The 21,889-nt window shown below is 47.8% G+C and overlaps 2 protein-coding genes across 5 annotated transcripts in view; one reads left to right on the top strand and one right to left on the bottom strand.

Moving 5' to 3' along the window:
• Window positions 1-4,845, bottom strand: part of DEDD (death effector domain containing) — a 12,471-nt gene extending 7,626 nt beyond the window's left edge. For 2 of the 4 annotated variants that reach the window (XM_070395894.1, XM_070395896.1), the window contains exon 1: window positions 4,584-4,843. The gene's annotated coding sequence lies outside the window, so the exon portion shown is untranslated. Of the gene's footprint in view, window positions 1-3,085; window positions 3,210-4,583 lie in introns of all 4 variants that reach the window. The other 2 variants (XM_070395895.1, XM_070395897.1) reach the window with 2 other exon arrangements.
• Window positions 4,758-21,889, top strand: UFC1 (ubiquitin-fold modifier conjugating enzyme 1). The gene is made up of 7 exons (XM_070395898.1): window positions 4,758-4,832; window positions 18,051-18,320; window positions 20,194-20,261; window positions 20,502-20,565; window positions 20,829-20,905; window positions 21,153-21,243; window positions 21,466-21,889. The coding sequence occupies exons 2-7, from the start codon at window positions 18,198-18,200 to the stop codon at window positions 21,556-21,558; spliced, it is 516 nt and encodes a 171-aa protein (XP_070251999.1). The 5' UTR covers window positions 4,758-4,832; window positions 18,051-18,197; the 3' UTR covers window positions 21,559-21,889.

Genomic DNA, 21,889 nt, shown 5'->3' with positions numbered 1-21,889 from the left:
TTTTTAGCAAAGGCCAGCTTAGGAGTACCCTCATTAAGTTAGTAACAATGTACCTACCTATATAGTTTAAGTTTAAAAAATTTGGCTCTCAAAAGAAATTTCAATCGTTGTACTGTTGATATTTGGCTCTGCTGACTAATGAGTTTGCCGACCACTGACCTAGAGCAGTGGTCAGCAAACTGCGGCTCGCAAGTCACATGAGGTTCTTTGGCCCCTTGAATGTGGCTCTTCCACAAAATACCACGTGCGGGCACGCATGTACAGTGCGATTGAAACTTCGTGGCCCATGTGCAGAAGTCAGTATTTTGTGGAAGAGCCACACTCAAGGGGCCAAAGAGCCGCATGTGGCTCGCAAGCCGCATTTTGCCGACTACTGTCCTAGACCAGTGGTTCTCAACCTTCCTAATGCCGCGACCCTTTAATACAGTTCATGTTGTGGGTGACCTGCAGCCACAAAATTATTTTCGTTGCTACTTCATAACTGTAATTTTGCTGCTGTTATGAATCGTAATGTAAATATCGGTCTGATATGCAGGATGTATTTTCATTGTTACAAATTGAACATAATTAAAGCATAGTGATTAATCACAAAAACAATATGTAATTATATTATGTGTTTTCCGATGGTCTTAGGCGACCTCTGTGAAAGGGTCATTCGACCCCCAAAGGGGTCTCAACCCACAGGTTGAGAACCACTGTCCTAGACACTAGAGCAAAGTGAGCCTGGAGCAAGTTTCTGTGGGGGATGGAGGGAAAGCAAAGGTGAGAGACATAAGTAAAATCAGAGTGTCTAGGAAAAACTAAAGGGAAGATATCCTAAAACTTCCAGGAAATCTCCACCAATGAAACAAGGAGAAAAAAAAAATTGCCTCAGTTATTCTGTGCGCAACAAACCAAACTGAGTTGGGGGTCTCAGACAATTCGCTCATATGATTGCAAAGACAGACAGAAACTCCCGAATTGGAGAGGGCTCCCCTGAGGGCTCCCAGACTGGAGAGGGTGCAGGTTGGGCAGAGGGACCCCCACACTCCCCAGTGCACGAATGTCGTGCACTGGGCCTCTAGTAATTCTATAATAGGCCTCAATTATCTGAGGATTAACTCCTTACAGCCACTTTTCAGTTCTAGATTCCAAGATCATTTAAGGTCCCTAAAATTATCAGAGTTTCAAGGTCAGTGGTTCTAAATCAGGGGCGATTTTGCCTCCGTGGGGACATTCAGAAATGTATGGAGACATTTTAGATTGTCATATGGTAGACTAAGGGTGGGTGTTACTGGCAAGCAGTGAATAGAGGTCATGGATGCTATTAAGCAAATACAATGCACAAGAGAGTCCCCATGACAAAGAATTATCTGGCCCAAAATGTTGACATTGCTGAGAATGAGACCCTACTCCATATGGAGGTGGTAACAGGTCTGAAATAGGGACAGCAGGTCACTTTCCACCCTAGATCTGGAGAAGAAAGCCACGGTCCCTCTGACCCAAACCCATTCAACAGTATGCCAGAAGGAAAGAAAAGCCAGGCGGGCAGACTCATTTAATTCCTAAGTCCAACTGGCACTCAAGAGTTCTATCTCACTCCAACCTCGGTCTCTACCACCTGCTGTTGCCATTCAGGTGAACAGCAGGTGGGAGGTCTAATTTGACCTAGTCCAGTGGTCGGCAAACTCATTAGTCAACAGAGCCAAATATCAACAGTACAACGACTGAAATTTCTTTTGAGAGCCAAATTTTTTAAACTTAAACTATATAGGTAGGTACATTGTTATTAACTTAATGAGGGTACTACCTAAGCTGGCCTTTGCTAATAACGTCCTCAATCTGAGGGGTCGACCTCAGCAAACGTACCCCCACTTCTTCTAACGCCACTTCTTCAAAATAGACTCGCCCAGCCGAAAACCGGCTTCTGCGGATGGGCCACGAAGTTTCCATTGCACTGTACGTGCGCGCCTGCACGTGGTATTTTGTGGAAGAGCCACACTCAAAGGGCCAAAGAGCCGCATGTGGCTCGAGAGCCTTGGTTTGCCGACCACTGACCTAGTACAATCCAGACCTCTGTGAAGATAAGAGAAATTCCATCCTGTGCAAGACAGACACAAAGGGTCCCACACTTAACCCCCATAGCCATCCTTAAAGTCCTGAAAGGCTGCTGATCAGACTCATTTAATGAAGCCAAATGGAGAAGAGGCCTAAGTCTCCCAAGGCCATGTCCTTGGGAGAAATGTCAGGAGGCTGGTAACAGGCAGCTCTCCCCACTTAATGATCATATAGGATGGCGAGTTACTCAACTCAGCAATCCAACAGGAGTTCCAAGAATCTATCTAACTTCAGCATTAAAAGATCATGGCCGACTTCCTCTTAATCCAAAACACACTCAGCCTTCTGTGGCAATGAAGCAAGGGAAGTCAGCTTAAGTTACAGAGAACCTCGATGAAGGTACCGGAGTAGTGAGGAGAACGTACCCCTTCTGACCAGAAGGTGACAAGAACTCCTGGGACGTGGTGTCTGAAATAACGCTAGACACCACATTTGAGACCCTGCCTAACATATGAGTCCCCCCTACAGTTTTCCCAAAGTGCTCCTTTGTTCTTAGGAATTGCTGCATTTTTTAGAGTTGTCATTTCTTCTCTTGAGAGAGGGCCAAGCCAGCCAAGGACCAAGGGACAGACTATGTGCATCCACTCCCTCTTGATTGGTCGTTCTCTATGAGGTTTCTACTTCCAAGCAAAGTCAAGCCTCATCCCAACAAAGGATGATAACTGTATTTCCACAAAACTGAAGGTATGTGACTCTCTCAGAGCCCTTAAGAAGCAACGTTATGTGGAAGAACTAAAAAGTGAGGTCCTGAACAAATAGAAGAAAGAGTAAGCAACAACCTTCCGAGGGGCACCCTTTAGTAGACAGGCTCCTAAGTGCAATGTTCCACACGATTAAAAAAGCTTCTCTCAGCGCTACCAGAAGACCAGGTCAAAACAAAACAAAGCTGGGGACTGGCCCAACACACCTAATTCCTCCTTTCTCTCCTATTTATATCGTTACCGAAAAAGACCATACGCACTCAGTGGTAGGTGAGAACTCATTTTACCTGCCCTCTGCCCACCACCGAGCTCAAGCCGATACGTTTCTGCTGCATCTCCATTCCCTTCCAACGTCTGCACACATGAGCCCAGGCTTCCCTCTGCCGCAGACTTCGTTTCCCAGGGGTCTCTCTAGCAGGTCAAAGCCAGCAACAACACAAAAACAAATGTGGGGGGAAAGAGTCAATTGTCAAGCTTTATTTTGGAACCTCAAAGGCTCAAGGTGTTAGTTATAAAAATACATAGACAAGCCTACAGCCATTTCGGTGGAAATGACCCCCTCCAGGCTAAGTAAGAAAACTCACCCAACAAAGTCACCAGCTTCACTAACTCTCCACCAGCCAATTCACAGACAAAAATAACTCCAAACACTTCCAGACTCAATGGCTCATGGCAAGAAAGGTCCCAAATTCAACAACTTGTAGGAAAACCAATTATCCTTTGACACATTCTCACCTGAATCCCCAAATTCCATGAGGCCCACCTAATTTTGATACAATATTAACATTAACTCACATCTTTAGAGAGAACTGGGGCAAGTGCTCCCGCAAAGAAGGAGCTGGCATCAAGCTTCACTCACAGACCAGGCCTACCTCCCGCTCCCGCGCTGCCCCGCGCCCAGCACTCGGCCAAGCACCCACTGGGGCAGCGCCCACTGGGCGCCGGCACCTCGCCAGGGGCATTCTCTCTCCATAACACGGACCCTCCATCCTGGCACCCAAACAGCAAAGGAAGGTCTGGAAGCCAGAGCGGTCCCTGTAGAGCCTGGTTTCCAGACGCCATCCCAGGTCCTGCTCCCGTTTTCAGGCGCCCAGAGCCGGCTTCCCTCCGCGCACCGGCCGCCCCCCCCGCCCCGCCCCCGGGACCCCGGGCCCCGCTGCCTTCCGGCCAGAACCGGGAAGCAGAGCAAAGCCGGGGAGCTCGGAGCCCGGCCGAACCTCCGCCAACTCCAGGGCAACCACCTGAGCGCCCCGCAGGTTCCCGCCGCCCGAGCTCGGGCCCGGCCCCCACAACTGCCTGCAACTGGCGCTGCCCCGCTCAGCCGCCGCCCCGCGCGGGAGCCCCAGCCCCCGCCCCCGCCTCCAGCCCGCGCCCCTCCCTCCCAAACTTTCTCCATGACCTCGGCGCCCCGACAGGCCCTCCACTCCCCAGCCTCAATGCTCCCTGGTCACCCAGATCCGGCCCGAGCCCCCTCCAGGTGCCACTCTCACCCTCCCCAACCGCCCCAAGCCCCAGCCTCCGTTCCCGCCTCACGGCCCCGCGCCCCGCGCCCGGCACCCCGCACCGGAATCCCGCCCTCCTGCCGACCCCCGCCCCGCGGCCCCCGCACGCCCCGCGGCCGCGCCCCTCCCCCACCTGGCCGCGGCGCCCCCTCCCTCCCGGCCCGGCCGGGCGTCGCCACCGCCTCCCCTCGCTTTCCTTCCCCGGCCCTTCGCGGCCCCGCCCGCCCGCTCGCCCGCCGACCCGCCCGACCCCCTCCCCGCCCCGGCCGCCCCGCCGCCTCACCCCAGACTCAGGCTCGGCGCCGCCATGTTGGATCCATCCGCGCCGCTCCCCCCGCCGTCTCCCGGCGCCGCATCCGGGCTCCTGCCGCCGCCGCGGGCGTGGGACCGGGGGAGGGGAGCGGAGGGGCCGGGCGGGCGGGGCCGGGGAGAGGCTGCGTCCCGAGCGGCGCCTCCGGAACCTGGCCGGCGGCGGGCCGGCTGGCGGCGGCGTCAGGCCCGCGGCTGGGCGCGCGCGGAGTGGCCATGCCAGGTGAGGGCAGCCGGCGCGGCCTCCGCGGGCGGCGCGGCTTCACGGCGCGGGGCGCGGGCGGGCGGCCATCTTGCTGCGGGGCAGCGGGGCCGGCGCGGGGCCTCAGGGCTGCGCGGGGAGGAGAGCGCGCCGGCGGGGGCGCCGGGGGTGCGGCTCAAAGACCCGCTGAGGACCGGCCGGCGGCCCGGACCCGGGAGGGCGGACCGGAGGGCGCTGGTCGAGAGCGGGGAGGGTCGCGACCTGGATTGACCTTTGCCCTGAGCTTCCGGTTGACCCGGACGTGGGGGCCTGGGCCGCTGCCCGGGCGGCTCCCGGCGCCGGCGGGTGTGGTCGGAGCGGGTCTTGCCTGAGCACCGGCCCCCGAGGAGCGGCGCCCGCGCGGAGCCTGGCGCGTTGGGAAGGGGGCGGCCCGGGGGCCCGACCGCAAAGGCCTGGAAAGTGGGTTTTACCCTCGGACACCGGAGAGGCTGTGAGGAGGCGAGCGGAGGCGCCAACGACGACATCCGCCCTTTAGACACGAGCGCGGGGGCCCGGGGCCGCTGTCCGTCCCGGAGAAGGAAGAGCGGGAGGAGGAGATGGGAATGGCTCCGGCAGAGGGAGGCGGCGAGACACGCCCCGGTTCCGCTCGGGCGTCGGGGGTGATGTGCCGCTGCCTGGGGAGAGAATGGGTGTTCGGTGCCGGCGGGCTCCTGATGGACACTGGCAGACGATGTGGGCCTGGGGCCCAGCGGGAAGGTTGATGGGTGCGTGACTGAAGGTGGTGCTGGCGCCATGGAGGCGAAGGAGAGGCTGAGCGAGGAGACCTGCCCGCCAGGGGCGCGATCAGGGCGCCGAGGAGAGCGCCTGCGAACGGGCCAGGACAGGCCAGAAGGAAGCCGGGAGGGAAGGGTCAGGGACGCTGGTCAAAGGGTTAAACGTAGCATCAGGTAAGATGCCACTAAAATATGTCACCAGATTTTGCAACAAGGAAGTCATTTAGTAATTTTGGAGAAATCTGGTTCAGAGACATGGTGGGTTAGAAATCAGATTGAAGTGAATTGAGTGAATGGGAAGGCACAGGGTGGGGCAAAAGTAGGTTTACAGTGTATCTAGAAAAATCTATAGACTAGTGGCCCGGTGTACGGATCCGTGCCTGCGCCTGGGAGTTTCCCTCCCCGTGAGCCGCCAGGAATTCGTGTGGGGAGTTTGTCCTCCTCCCCGCAGCTTCCTGGAAAAACATTTCCAAATGCCCTTCTGCGGCCAGGGTTGCGCCTTGCTGGCCGGGAGGTCCCAGTAGACGCCTTGGGCTGTGCTGGGCACCGGATAAGAGACGCTCTGAGGTGAACAATACAAAGTTGGGGATCTTGCAGGGTAGGGGTGCTCTCTCACCCACACCGCAATTCTTCAGATCCATCTGACTTTTACCCCAAAGGTCAGTCGCCACCTTGTGGCCACTTTTATATTGCTGCCTTCCTCTGTAGCTCCGGGGCAGTCGGTAAGGGATGAGATTTGAGCTGATGCCCGAGGCAGAGTTCCAGGAGCCCAGCAGCAATATCAGGCTCATCCCCGGTTACTCGGACTGTTCGCTGCATCCACCCCCGGAGATTGTACCTGTAGGCTAATGGGGATGTGCCTCTCGGCAAGTTCTAGCTCAGCTGTGGGCATCCTCGAGGATGGGTGCCAGCACCGCGGGGGGTGGTGGACCTGCCTGCCTGCCCACGGGAGCCACCGGGGATCCGCAGGGAACGTGGGAGCCTGGATGCTGACTGGGCCCAGGAACGGTGCGATGGGCTCAGCTGCAGACACACATGGAAGACCTGCTCGTAGGATTGGGATTTTCTCTGTTCCCGGGACTCTCTCCGGAGGTGGGGACCTGTCCAGCTTGGAAGTGGCAGCTGGGGGTGGTAGGAAGGAAGGAGGGAGAAGCCAATCACGGTCCCAGGTAAGGCGCGTTCTTAGTATTTCAGTTCTGCATCCAAAGGAACACGGCAATAGCTAAGGGGTGGAACATGGCACTGATGCCCAAGGGAGAGTTCCAGGGGGCTGGCGTTGGTATCACGGTTGTCCCAGTCACACGTGAACCTTCCACGCTGCATTTGTTCACAGTAGATTGTACCTGTCGGGTACAGGGGGTGATTTTTCCACGCAACTCCCGGCCCAAGTGTGGGGCTGCCTGAACCAAACAGGTCAGGCCAGCACCAGCTGGTGCCCCTCTACCCACTGGAGCTGACCCAGGAGCAGGTATTCAGTGCCAGGACACCGACCTTTCCAGGAGATGGAGCCAGGGGCAGGTGGTAGGTGGAAGTTGGGAAGGGCTCAACCAGGGACATGTGTGGGTGTCGGTCATTGGGCTGGACTTCACCGGCACTCACTCTGAAGATGGAGGCCGGCCCAGGCAGTATGTGCTTGAAGTGCCTCTGGGTTTTTCTGGAGCCCGCATCCAGAGACTCAGAGTGCAATAGGTAAGGGGTGCGGTGTAGCCACAGGATCCAAAGGGAGAGTTCCACGGGCCGGCGGCGGCTGATCTGTGGTCATTGCGGCTACACCCCCACCACCCGGGTGTAGGGACTGCAGTCTGTTTGCTGCAGATTGCGCCTGCCAGAGGCAGGAGAGGCTTGTGCGCTGTAGCTGCGCTCACCAGCGGTAAGCCCAGCTTCTAGCTGAGTGGCGTTCCCGCTATGGGAGCACAATGACCAGCAGGAGGCAGCTCCTGCATTAAGCGTCTGCCCCCTGGTGGTCAGTGCGCGTCATAGTGACGGGTGGTTCCAGTTGTTTCGCCATAACGGTCCCTGAGCTTTTATATCTATAACAGGTGGTCCTTGGGTTCCCTTGGACTCGTATATCATTTCGTGGTTACGTCGCCATCTCCCATTTATTTATTAAAAAAAAAAGTTCCATCATTTCAACGTATGTGCATATGTGCATTATGTTTTTTATTATTTATTTACTACAAGTAAAGTTCAGGAATTGTTATCTTTCTTTCAAATTTTTTGACTGTTTCACTTCATTACTGCTGTGTATGTGCTCCATGTGAGTGACATAGGTGTTTATGTAGGTGGGTTCTGACTTACGACGAAAATTGCGTTATGTCGCACCTTAGGAACGGATCTCCGACATAACCCAAGGACCTATTGTAATAATAAAAGCATAATATGCAAGTCGACCGAATGGCCAAACAGCAGAACGACCTTCCAGACGACCACACTATGACACCCACGGGTGCCAGGCCAGCGAAGGCGGGTGTGATACGATTGGTCCGGGGCCTGGCCATCGCCCCGTGATCGCCTTACAGAGGGAGGCCCAAGGCCTCAGACCAGCAGGCTGCTGCAGGTGGGTGGGGCCTCCCTCTGTGGGGCACAATCAATCGCATGATCGCCCTGCAGAGGGAGTCCCAGGCCACCAACCTGGGGATGTGCCCTTGATCAGAATCTAAGCTGGGACCCTTCAGTCCGCAGGCCAACACTATCCACTGAACCAAACTGGCTAGCACAGTGAATATATTTTTAACGCTTTTTGGTCCAATGTGGAGGCTGACTCAACAGACCAGGTGCTAGGAGCAGGTCCAACGTCAAGCTGAGGTCTAGTGAGACAGATAACTTCAACATTCAATCCCATCAATTAATTTGGACCAGACTGTTTGAATTCCAAAAATAAAATTGGAACGCAAAGGGTTAAAATCTTAAGAATTTTAATAACCAGTCAAAGCTAAGTAAAGAAACTGGGAGTTACCTAAAACATAAGGGTACAAAGAGATTGAAAGTGAAAGAATGGAAAAAGATATATTATGCAAACATAAGCCAAATGAAAATTATATCGCCAAGGTGAAAAGCATTACTAGAAATAAAGAGCATTTTATCAAAAAGTTCAATTTGCCCTAACCGGTTTGGCTCAGTGGATAGAGCATCGGCCTGCGGACTCAAGGGTCCCAGGTTCGATTCCAGTCAAGGGCATGTACCTTGGTTGCAGGCACATCCCCAGTGGCGGGGGCGGGGTGTGCAGGAGGCAGCTGATCGATGTTTCTCTCATCGATGTTTGTAACTCTCTATCCCTCTCCCTACCTCTCTGTAAAAAATCAATAAAATATATATATTTTTAAAAAGTTCAATTTGCCATGGAGTTAAATTTGTATGCATATCTACATACCCTCTCTAATAAAAGAGAAACATGTAAATTGACCATTCCTCCACTACGCTCACCAGCCAATCAGGAGTGAGTATGCAAATAAACCTGACAAAGATGGCAGGTTAATTTGCATATGCCACGGGCTACCAGGGCCTTCGCTGCCCTGGGAGGCGAGGCCATAGCCATGCCCGTGAGCTCCCGGGACCTTCGCTGGCAGAGAGCAGAGCAGGAGAGCAGGCAGAGAGCGGGAAGTTTGGAGGACTTGGAAGAGTAGGAGACCACTGGACATAGAGCAGAGCAAGAGAGAGGGTGGCTTGGAGGGCGTGGCTCCCTCTGTCACCCCAGCTTCCTCATCACAGCTGTGGAAACTGACAGCAGGAAGAGGAAGTCCCACCCCTTCAGAATCAGCCTTTGGTCAGACAGCTCTCAGCGGCCTGACAGCTAGGACTCTCATTCACCTGCATCTCAGACCATTGACAGTAGAGAGATGGGACTATGTCTAAAGAACAACTGTTGATACAATGTAGCTCTGCAGCCAAAAGATGCCGGCATTATCAACAGAAAATGTCTGCAGAGCAGTGTGCGTCTGATCTTGAAAGAAGGCGGCGCCTGCAACAGGATGTATCTGAAGACCAGCTACTGGAAAAACGTCGCTCTGATGCCAAAAAACACCGGCATCATCAACAGAAAATGTCTAAAGACCAACGTTGTGCTTTCGAAGTTGAAAGAAAGCAGTGGCGACGACAGAATATGTCTAGAGAACAGTCATTAACAAGTACTACCAATACTGGTAGGAACTGCCTTCTCAGCGAAAATGGAGTACATGAGGATGCAATCCTCGAACATAGTTGTGGAATGACTTAGATATGAATTTCGCCTATCACTAAATTTCTCTGATGAAAAACCATCCAATGGTAAATTTACTCGATGTTGTAGCAAAGGGAAAGTCTGTCCAAATGATATACATTTTCCAGATTACCCGACATATTTTAAAAGATTAATGTATTTAAAAAGATTAATGACAAACGAAGATTCTGACAGTAAAAATTTCATGGAAAATATTCATTCCATAAATAGTTCTTTTGCTTTTGCTTCCATGGGTGCAGATATTGCATTGCCATCAGGATATGGGCCATACTGTTTTAGAATACATGGACAAGTTTATCACCGTACTGGAACTTTACATTCTTTGGATGGTGTTTCTCAGAAGTTTGCTCAACTCTATATTTTGGATACAGCCGAAGCGACAAATAAAAGATTAGCAATGCCAGAAAACCAGGGCTGCTCAGAAAGACTCATGATCAACATCAACAACCTCATGCATGAAATAAATGAATTAACAAAATCGTACAAGATGCTACATGAGGTAGTTTAAAAGGAAGCCCAATCTGAAGCAGCAATAAAAGGTATTGCTCCCACAGAGGTAACAATGGCGATTAAATACGATCGGAACAGTGACCCAGGTAGATAGAATTCTCCCCGTGTAACCGAGGTTGCTATCATATTCAGAAACGAAGATGGAGAACCTCTTTTTGAAAGGGACTTGCTCATTCATTGTAAACCAGATCCCAATAATCCAAATGCCACTAAAATGAAACAAATCAATATCCTGTTTCCTACATTAGATGCCATGACATATCCTATTCTTTTTCCACATAGTGAAAAAGGCTGGAGAACAGATACTGCATTAAGACTCAGAGACAACAGGTAATCGACAATAATACTAGACAAAACGTAAGGACACGAGTCACACAAATGCAGTATTATGGATTTCATCTCTCTGTGCGGGACACGTTCAATCCTATTATAAATGCAGGAAAAATAACAGTTTATCGTGGATTAATATTAAAAAATGGAGGCCATGCCAAAACCGGTTTGGCTCAGTGGATAGAGCGTCAGCCTGCGGACTGAAAGGTCCCAGGTTCGATTCCGGTCAAGGGCATGTACCTGGGTTGCGGGCACATCCCCAGTAGGAAATGAGCAGGAGGCAGCTGATCGATGTTTCTCTCCCATCGATGTTTCTAACACTCTATCCCTCTCCCTCTCCATAAAAAAATCAATAAATAAAAAAAAGATTCCCAGGTGATTCTAATGCGCAGCCAAGGTTGAGAACCACTGGGTTAAGGGACTGCATGGATAAAGGAACCAGACAGCCCTGTTCGCCTGCCTCCTTAGGCTTTTATTGTAGCAACAGCTTGAACTAAAATTAACTATTAGATACTATCAGCAGGGTAAGTATCCTTGAGAAAACATATGCATCTGTAGTGTCCTTTAAGCAAGGTAATCTAAAGTCTAAACAAAGATTCCAGTAAAACACCCAGGGGCTCAGACTTGTTTGCAAAAACCTTTAGCAAGGTCCCCTAGAGGCCTCCAACCTTTTGGAGGTTCCTCCTTACAGACTTTTCAAGCAAGTCCTGTGCTTCCCCACAGTTACCAACAAAGGAGTTTCCATAAGGCTGACACCTGACTTCTCATCAGAAACTCTACAGGCCAGAAGGGAATGGCATGAAGTGCTCAAGGTACTGGAAAGCAAGGATCTGAGACCAAGATTACTATATCCAGCAAGGCTGTCATTCAAAATAGATGGTCAAATAAAGAGCTTCCTGGACAAAAAAAGGCCAAAGGAGTACATCACCACCAAGCCAGCATTGCAAGAAATGCTAAAGGGATTCCTATAATGAGAAGAAGAAATAGAGAAAAATAGGCATACGGAATTAAAATGGCAATACGTTACTACCAATAACCCTAAATGTAAATGGACTAAATGCTCCAATCAAGAGGTGTAGAGCAGCTGAATGGATACAAAAACATGACCCAACTATATCCTGTCTACAAGTGACCTATCTTAAAACAAAAGACACACACTGGATGAGAGTGAAGAGATGGAAAAAATTTTTCCATGCAAATGGAAAAGAAAAAAAACTGGAGTAGCGATATTCATATCTAACAACATAGACTTTAAAATGAAGGCCATCACAAGGACAACAAAGGTCACTATATAATACCAAAGGCAAACATATACACACCCAATATGGGAGCACCTAAATGTATACAAAAACTTCTAGAGGACTTTAAGGGAGAGATCAACAACAATACAGTCATGGAAGGGGACTTTAACACCCCGCTGACTTCACTGGATAGATCTTCCAGACAAAAACTTAACAGGAAACAGATACTCTAAAAGACACACTGGATCAGATGGATTTAGTTGACATTTATAGAACATTTCACCCCAACACAGTAGAATATACATTCTTCTCAAGTGCACATGGACCATTCACAAAGATAGACCACATGTCAGGACATAAAACAAGTCTCTACAAGTTCCAGAAGATTGAAATCATATCAAGCATCTTCTCAGATCACAGTGGAATGAATTAGAAATCAACTACAGTAAAAACACCCCAAAACATTCAAACACATGGAGGCTAAATAGCATGTTATTAAACAGTGAATGGGTTACCACTGAGATCAAGAAAGAAATCAAAAACTTCCTAGAAACAAATGAAAATGAACACACAACAACCCCAAATCTTTGGGACACAGCAAAAGCAGTCCTCAGAGGAAAGTTCATAGCACTACAGACATACCTCAAAAAACAAGGAAAATCAGCAATAAATTATTTAACCCTACAACTTAAAGAACTAGAAAGAGAACAACAAGAAAAGCCCAGAGTAAGTAGAAGGAAGGAAATAAAGATTGGAGCAGAAATAAATAACATAGACTAAAAAAACAATAATACAAAAAAAATCAATGAAACCAAGAGCAGGTTCTTTGAAAGGATAAACAAAATTGATAAACCATTAGCCAGACTCATCAAGAAACAAAGAGAGAGGGCCCAAATAAATAAAATCAGAAATGAAAGTGGAAGAGTAACCACTGACACCACAGAAATACAAAGGATTGTAAGAAAATACCGTGAACAACTATATGCCAACAAGCTGGACAATGTGGTTGAAATAGACAAATTCCTAGAAAAATACAATCTCCCAAAACTGAATTAGGAAGAATCAGAAAACCTGAATTGGCCAATAACAACTGGTGAAAATAGAAGCAGAAATCAAAAAACTCAACAAACAAAAACCCAGGTCCGGACAGCTTCACAGGGGAGTTTTACCAAACATTTAAGGAAGAACTAACACCTACATTCCTCAAACTATTTCAGAAAATCAAAGAAGAAGGAACACTTCCAAACTCTTTTTATGAGGCCAGCATTATCCTAATTCCAAAACCAGATAAAGATACTACCAACAATAAAAAAAGACAGCCCCTATCCCTGATGAAAATACCTAGATGCTAATATCCTCAACAAAATATTAGCAAATTGTATCCAGCAATATATTAAAAAGATCATACACCATGATCAAGTGCGATTTATTCCAGGGATGCAAGTCTGGTACAATATTTGCAAATCAATAACCATGATATATCACATAAACAAACTGAAAAACAAAAATCACATGGTCATATCAATTGATGCAGAAAAAGCATTCAACAAAATCCAACACACATTTTTGATTAAAAAAATCACACAAAAAACTCAGCAAAGTGAGAATAGAGGGGGCATATCTCAACATGATAAAGGCCATATATGACAAACCTACAGCGAACATCATACTCAATGGGCAAAAACTAAAACCATTTCCCCTAAGAACAGGAACAAGACAGGGATGCCCACTTTCACCACTTCTGTTGAACATAGTACTGGAAGTGCTAGCCATAGCAATCAGACAAAAAGAAGAAATAAAAGGCATCCAAATTGGAAAAGAAGTAGTAAAACTGTCAGTATCCGCAGATGATATGATATTGTACATAAAAAAACACCAAAGACTCCATCAGAAAACTACTAGACTTAATAAATGAATTTGGCAATGTAGCAAGATACAAAGTTAACACTCAGAAATCTATGGTTCTTTTATACACCAATAATGAACTTACAGAAAGAGAAACTAAAAAAAAAAAAAAATCCCATTTACCATTGCAACAAAAAAATTAAGATACCTAGAAATAAATTTAAGGAGATAAAATACTTGTATTCAGAAAACTATAGGACATTGAAAAAAGAGATAGAGCAGTGGTTCTCAACCTGTGGGTCACGACCCCTTTGGCAGTCAAATGACCCTTTCACAGGAGTCGTCTAAGACCATCCTGCATATCAGATATTTATATTACGATTCATAACAGTAGCAACATTACAGTTATGAAGTAGCAACGAAAATAATTTTATGGTTGGGTCACAACATGAGGAACTGTATTTAAAGGGCCAGAAGAGGTTCTCACTCTGAGATAGAGGAAGACATAAACAAATGGAAGAATATACCGTGGTCATGGATTGGTAGAATCAACATCATTAAAATGTCTATACTTCACAAAGCAATCTATAGATTCAATGTAATCCCCATTAAGATACCAATGGAATATTTCACCTACCTAGAACAAACTCCAAAAATTCATCTGCAATAAAAAAAAACAACCCCGAATAGCTGCAGCAATCCTGAGAAAGAAGGACAATGTTGGAGGGATCGCAATACCAGATATCAAGCTATATTACAAAGCCACTGTTTTCAAAACTGCCTGGTACTGGCACAAGAACAGATATATAGATCAATGGAACAGAACAGAGAACCCAGAAATCGACCCAAGCCATTATGCTCAATTAATATTTGACAAAGGAGACAAGAGCATACAATGGAGTCAAGATAGTCTTTTCAATAGTGTTGGGAAAATTGAAAAAAATGAAACTAGACCACCAACTTACACCATACACAAAAATAAACTCAAAATGGATAAAGGACTTAAACATAAGATTGGAAACCATAAAAATCTTAGAAAAATCCATAGGCAGCAAAATATCAGACATATGTCATAGAAATATTTCCACTGGTACAGCTCCTAAGGAGAAAACAAACACATGGGACTACATCAAAATAAAGCTTTTACACAGCAAAAGAAACCATCAACAAAACAATAAGAAAGCCCACTGCATGGGAGAACATATTTGCCAATGTTATCTCCGATAAGGGTTTAATTTCCAAACTTTACAGGGAACTTATACAGCTTAACAAAAGGAAGATAAACAATCCAATCAAAAAATGGGCAAAGGCCCTAAATAGACACTTTTCAAAAGAGGAGATACAGAAGGCTGAGAGACACATGAAAACATGCTCAAAGTCACTACATCTGAGAGATACAAATCAGAATGACAATGAGGTACCATCTCACACTTGTCAGGATGGCTACCATCAACAAGTGCTGGCGAGGATGTGGAGAAAAAGGAACCCCCTTGCACTGCTGGTAGGAATGCAGACTGGTGCAACCACTCTGGAAAACAGTATGGCGTTTTCCAAAAAAATTAAAAATGGAACTCCTATTTAACCCAGTAACCCCACTTCTAGGAATATACAAAGAAATCAGAAACACCAATCAGAAAGTATATATGCATCCCTATGTTCATAGCAGCACAATGTACAATAGCTAAGATTTGGAAATAGCCTAAGTGTTCATCAGCAGATGAATGGATTAAAAAACTGTGATACATCTACACAGTGGAATACTATGCTGCTGTAAAAAAGAAGGAACTCTTACCATTTGCAACAGTATGGATGGACCTGGAGAGCATTATGCTAACACTTGGATTGTGGGAAACGAGTTAAGTCGGCTCGCGTGAATTGCGCGTACTCCGCGGGAGCCGTCTTAACTCGGTTCATATAGATTTGCGGTGGAGTGCGGGAAACGTGTAAACTCGGGCCGATTGTAACTGCGTATTACCAAATATTTGTTTGTTTGCCGTTCACAAAGATACCTACCTGCGTATGCGAACCGCCATCTTATATTTTGGCGGGAAATTCACCCGACACCGTAGTGCTAAGTGAAATAAGCCATTCGGAGAAAGATAAATATCACTTGATCTCCCTCATTTGTGGAATATAATGAATACCTAACATAAACTCAATATAAAAATAGAGCCAGAGGAAAAAAATATGTTAGAATATAATTGAAGTAATCCTGTTATTTGCAGATTTTTAATATTTCCTACAACTTTTGTGATATTATACTATGTTAGTACAGTTTTGGTAATATTAAAAATCTTTTTTTCTTGAAATATTAATGTTTATTGCATGTAACATTATACTTAAAATCATTTTTCTTGAAATATTAATGTTTATTGCATGTAAATGGCTAATTTTTCTGTATCTATAATCTGGTAATAGTTTTATTTCCTATATTTAAAAAATCAAATAAAATAAAGAAAAAAATATATATTTTAAAAATAAAAAATTATAAGGAAAGTTTAGTCCAGCATGCATGGCCCAGTGGTTGAGCGTTGACCTATGACCAGGAGATCATGGTTTGATTCCTGGTCAGGGCACATACCCAGGTTGTCTGCAGGTTTGATTCCCAGTATAGGCGTGCAGGAAGCAGCCGATCAATGATTCTCATAACTGATGTTTCTCTTTTCTCCCTCTTCTTTCCTCTCTGAAATCAATACACACACACACACACACACACACACACACACTCCTTTTTATAAAGGAGAGAGTTTATTTAGAAAGTTACAGAGGTGGAAGAAGTGACTCTGGCTCAGGAAACAAGTTACAGAAACAGAGGAAGAGCCCTTGGAACTTAAGAACTTATACTTAATGAAGAAAGACAATGTTTTCCCCCTAAAATCAGAACAAGACAAGGATGTCTGTCCTCAATCTTTATTCAACATTATACTGGAGTTTTCAGCCATTAGAAATTAATATGTAACCTAAAGTATGGAGGCATGGAACAGATTGAAATACTTTGATGTGGGGGTGGAAGGATGAGGAGAGATAAACCAAAGAACTTACAGACTTATATGCATAGCCCATGGACAGGGGCAATATGAGTAGTGTAAATGGGGGGGGGGGGGGCACGGGGAGCGGTTGGGGCTGGGTGGAGGGGGGAAAAAGGAGGAATGGGACACATCTGTAATACTGTCAACAATATAAAATATATATCTTAAAAAGAAATTAATAGCCCTAGCTGGTTTGGCTCAGTGGATAGAGTAGTCAGCCTGTGGACACTTGAAGGGTCCCGGGTTCTATTACAGCCAAGGAGCCCACGTTGTGGGCGCAGTCCCCAGTAGGGGGCGTGCAGGAGGCAGCCATTCAAAGATCCTCTCTCATCATTGATGTTTCTTCCCTCTCCCTTCCTCTCTGAAATCAATAAAAATATATATATTTTAAAATTATCATATAGTATGCTTATCACATTTGTCGACTGACTATAGAATTTGATGATTAACAGAATCTGATCCTAGCCCTGCAGGTGTGGCTCAGTGGTTGAGCTCGGACCTATGAACCAACCAGAAGGTCACAGATCCCCAGTAGGGCACGTACAGGAGGCAGCTGATCAATGATTCTCATCATTTATGTTTCTCCCCCTCTCCCTTCCTCTCTCTGAAACCAATAAAAATATATCTTAAAAAATAATCTGATCCCAAATTATTGCTATAAGCTGGAACAATTAACGGAGTAAACAGTAAATTAAAGCCAAAATTAAGAGTTTAGGTTCAAAAACCAACTGGAAGATTCAAAATTCTGCAAAAGGATAACTAGGTACCTACTGTGTGCCACGCACTAGAGATAGAGACATGATTCTTTCCTAGATGGGACAATTCCAGACCCGCCCGCCCCAAAGAAAAATGTCTATGCTAGACCGAACACATCTTCCTGTGACCTCTCATCTCCTTAGCACTTACTAATAATTCCCTAGCCCCGTTGTGTTAATTCTTCGCAGAGACCACACACCACGCCTTGAGTCTCAGGTTTGCAATGATGACCGGAGTCCAGTACCCTCCTCTTGGATGACCGCTTTGGCCCTGCGGCCTCAGGCCGATTACTTGGAAGCTAAGGAAGCGAAAACGCGCGCCGCGGGAGTGTCGGGGAGAAAGCGCCCGGAACAGCCCGGAGCGGCCTGACTTCCCGCCGCGATCCAGGCTCGGGAGGCGCCGCAGTTCCTGCGGTTACTGCTCTGCGCATGAGCGGAAGTCAGGCTTTGCGCAGTCTGCTGGGTCGGTGGGTGTGTGTGTTAACTGATTGGCTCCATATTCAGTGCAAAACAACCCGTTTGCATCTGTTCTTCCCGTAGCACCCTCCAGCTGCTAGAAACAAGATCGCATTACAGGAAGCATTGAGGCTGCCCGACTCCCCATCTTCCCGTAGTAAAGATGGCGGCGCCCTGACAGTAAACGACACGTCAAACCACTTCCGCGTTTCTCCTGCGCCCTCATTCAAGATGGCGGACGAGGCCACCCGGCGTGTCGTGTCTGAGATCCCAGTGCTGAAGACTAACGCCGGACCTCGCGATCGGGAGCTGTGGGTGCAGCGCCTCAAGGAGGAATATCAGTCTCTTATCCGGGTGTGTTGTGCTGCTGCGGGCGCAGAGCGCTGTGGGTCATCCTGTGTGCTCAGGAATAGGCTCCGTGCGGAAGCCATTTCCGGTCTTAAAGGCGAACCCCCAAATTCATAGACACGAGAACTGCGGGGTGAGGGGACTAGGCGGGGGCGGGGGCGAGGCGGGGCGCCGGCAGGGGAGCCGCGCCGCGAGCCAGGGTCGGGCCGACTTCCTGCGGGGTCCGCCTCCGGAGGGTGACGTGTCGCTCCGGCTCCGGGCTTGCCCTCCTGGGGGCGAGGAGCGGGCTGTCCCCGCCGACCCCTCGGCCCCTCTTCACTCCGGGGGGAGGCGCGCACGTTCGGGCCGAAAAGTCAAAGAGGGGGTAGTGGCAGGATGGCGGGACCCTGTGCGGCTCCCCCTCTTCTCTGAGAGGAGAGCTGGAGCGGCCGGTGTCTGTCCTGCTGCGTGCCTCTCTTCACCGCAAACCTGTTGTGCACCCCGCACCCAGGAAGGGGCTCCGAGGCCGGAGGCGGCGGGCCGGGCTACTAAACTCGTTAAGTGGGGAAAGGGAGAGGGAGGCCGAAGAACTGCTAGAATGTGCTGAACCGGCAAGGTAGCTAATCCGGGTGGGGCTGGTCAGGGCGGGCTCCCTGGAGGAGGCGGTGCTTGAGGTGGGAGGACGTTCACGGCGAAAGGCACCGACGCTAGAAACGCCGTGATGTGTACGAAGAGACACCTAGTTCAGAGTTGCTGCAGCACCAAATGCGTAGCAAGGAGTGGTGGGCAAGACTCGAGGGAGAGGTCTCAGCACTCGAATTTTGTCTTGGAGGCGTTGGGATTCCTTTAAAGGATTTTCACCAAGGAATATTCTGGTCAGATTTGAGCTTAGATCAATCACCGTGGCAATAGAGAGGAAAATGGAATTGACAGGGATAAGATTGAAGGTAGGAGACAAGTTAGGAGTCTGTGATTAATCCAGGCAAAAGAAAGTTGATGCTCTAAAGTCTAAACTCTACAGGTAGTTATAGTGAGAATAGAGAGGAGAGGTAGATTTGAAGACTATTCAGAAGGTAAAATAGCAGGACATGGTTGCTGGGCTAGAGTAAAGGAGAGGGAGAATCAAGAATTATTCCAGCTCGGCTGGTGCGGCTCAGTGCTTGAGCATGGACCTTTGAACCAGGAGGTCATGGTTCCATTCCTGGTCAGGCACAGGCCCAGGTTTCAGGCTTGATCCCTAGTGGGGGCGTGCAGGAGGCAGCCAATTGATGATTCTCTCTCATCATTGATGTTTCTATCTCCTTCTCCCTTCCTCTCTGAAATCAATATAAAAAAAACTTTTTTAAAGGACAATTCCAGGTTTCTAGCCTAAATGACAGTGAATGTTGATGCTACTGCCTGAGATTGATGCAGTGGGGGGACAGGTCCGAAGGAACAAAAGCAAAAGCTGAGCTTGAGGTACCTGTGAAACAAAGGTAGAAATATATAGTTGGATACTGGAGTCTGAAGCTGGAGAAAACATCTGGATTAAAGATAAAGATTTGGAAGTCCATCAGCATGTGGGAGCTAATCAAAACCAGGACCATGTCATGTCCTCTAGGGAGGGAGCACCCCATTAAACGAGTTGTGAGCTGAGGGCAGAAAGTGTCAGAAGTGAAAAGAGAACTCAGCTGGTGTCATCAAATCTTTTGTGCTAAAGTGAGTGGAGCCCAAGCATTCTCTAGTCTGGGCAATTGCTAGTCCCTGCTTACCAGTGTGACTTTGTCTTTATTTTTGCTTATGACAGGAAAATTGGGCAAATGTACTAAAAAAGAAAGAAGTCACATAATTTTCTTTTGAGGGAAGGGGAACTGCGCTTGGCCTCAGCTTCCCCCTCAAAGGCCTAATTCTTTGCTTTTAGTATGTGGAGAACAACAAGAATGCAGACACTGATTGGTTCCGACTGGAGTCCAACAAGGAAGGGACTCGGTAGGCAGACCCTCTTGGGGGGTATTGGGGTGGGAATCGTACGTGGTTTTAGCATTTTAGTATCTCAAAGCTCACTGCCAGGCCATCCCTGCTTCATATTGGCTGTGTCCACTCCCACAGCTCCAGAGTTTCCCAATTCCTATCCCATGAGTCTCCCAGGCTAGTCACCTAAGCCAAGAAGATGTCACTTGAGTATGAGAAGAATGGTCAAATTAGACTGAGGTTTGGTCTTCGTTATAGGTGGTTTGGAAAATGCTGGTACATCCATGATCTCCTCAAATATGAGTTTGACATCGAGTTTGACGTGAGTATGATGGTGTGGGAAATATGGAGGTTAACAAGCTAACATTTCTTGAAAGGACCAAAGAAATTTTCCAATGGGAGGCAAAAACTGAGATTTGAAGCAAGCGTAGATTAGTTACTAATCTCTAAGTCCAGAATTCTGGTTTGCACATGCTGCTTGGGGAGTTTGCCAAACATTTCAGTTCAACTGAGAAATGTATGTCAGGTTACATTAGTTCCTTTATATCCTGATTCTCTTTTATTAAGGTTTTATAATTCCTCCAGATTCCTATCACATATCCTACTACTGCTCCAGAAATTGCAGTCCCTGAGCTGGATGGAAAAACAGCCAAGATGTATAGGTAGGACTGAATAGGAGATGGGAAAGGGTCAAAACGGGCTTAGGGAAGAACTTGGGGAGGCAGGAATTTTCCCAGAGGCCTGCTGGCCTAGAGGGGCTCTAGGCCTCCCTCTACCAAGCCTGGGCACTGCACTTAGCTGACCTTGTTCTCAATTTGGATCACTAGTAGCCTTGTGCTCCCAAGAGGCTGCTATGTTTCATGGTAACCTTGCATGTCAACACCTTCTTCCCTCTTATCCCTCTCATAGGGGTGGCAAAATATGTCTGACTGATCACTTTAAGCCTTTGTGGGCCAGGAACGTGCCCAAGTTTGGACTAGCTCATCTTATGGCTTTGGGGGTAAGTTTGGGTTATTTGCTTCTCCCTCCCTCTCCCGTCCACCCCCCCCCCTCTCAAAAATCAATAGAAATATAAAAAAGAGAAGTAACTGAGAATAAACAAGGAATAACAGTGTTTTCCCTTGGGTGTGCTCCCCTAGAATCTCTCTAGGAAGGAGCTTCTGATAGAACAAGATGCATTGCCTTGGTGGTAGTAACCTCACAGGTCTCCCTTGTCTTACAGCTGGGTCCATGGCTGGCAGTGGAAATCCCCGATCTGATTCAGAAAGGCGTTATTCAGCATAAAGAGAAATCATCTGAAGGATCAAGCCACTGAGGCTGGACAGGGGACCTTTGAGAGGCTCCGTTCCTTTTTCCTGTGTGTCCCTTACTCATCTAATGCTTCCCTCACACTCTTTCACCCACAACTGTTATTAAGTAGCTGCAGCAGGCATTGCTGGAAAAAAAACCAACAAACAGTATTGCTATGAATGTCTAAGGCTACACAGGGCGCGGAAAGCCTGGGGCTTTGAAAAACCCAAAGGTCACTTCTATCCCCTCCCCAGGTGGAGCGATGTGAGGTCCTGGAGGGACAGCGGGTGGCGGAAAGTGGGTCCATGGACTTTTGGTTTCTGGAGATAACTCATCAATAAAAGCTGCTTCCTGTG

Source organism: Myotis yumanensis, unplaced genomic scaffold (genome assembly GCF_028538775.1).
Source record: "Myotis yumanensis isolate MYYU_CA2020_CCGP unplaced genomic scaffold, mMyoYum1.0.hap1 SCAF_17, whole genome shotgun sequence".
In the NCBI taxonomy this organism is placed as follows: Eukaryota; Metazoa; Chordata; class Mammalia; order Chiroptera; family Vespertilionidae; genus Myotis; species Myotis yumanensis.
The sequence above is the reverse complement of the archived record's forward strand: the minus strand, read 5'-3'. Positions and strand labels throughout refer to the sequence as shown.

Excerpts from the sequence above, each read along its gene's own strand:
- UFC1 (XM_070395898.1), top strand. The coding sequence starts at position 18,198 with ATGGCGGACGAGGCCACCCGGCGTGTCGTGTCTGAGATCCCAGTGCTG. Across the intron at positions 18,321-20,193 it reads AATATCAGTCTCTTATCCGG|TATGTGGAGAACAACAAGAA; the intron begins GTGTGTTGTGCT and ends CTTTGCTTTTAG. Across the intron at positions 20,262-20,501 it reads TCCAACAAGGAAGGGACTCG|GTGGTTTGGAAAATGCTGGT; the intron begins GTAGGCAGACCC and ends TCTTCGTTATAG.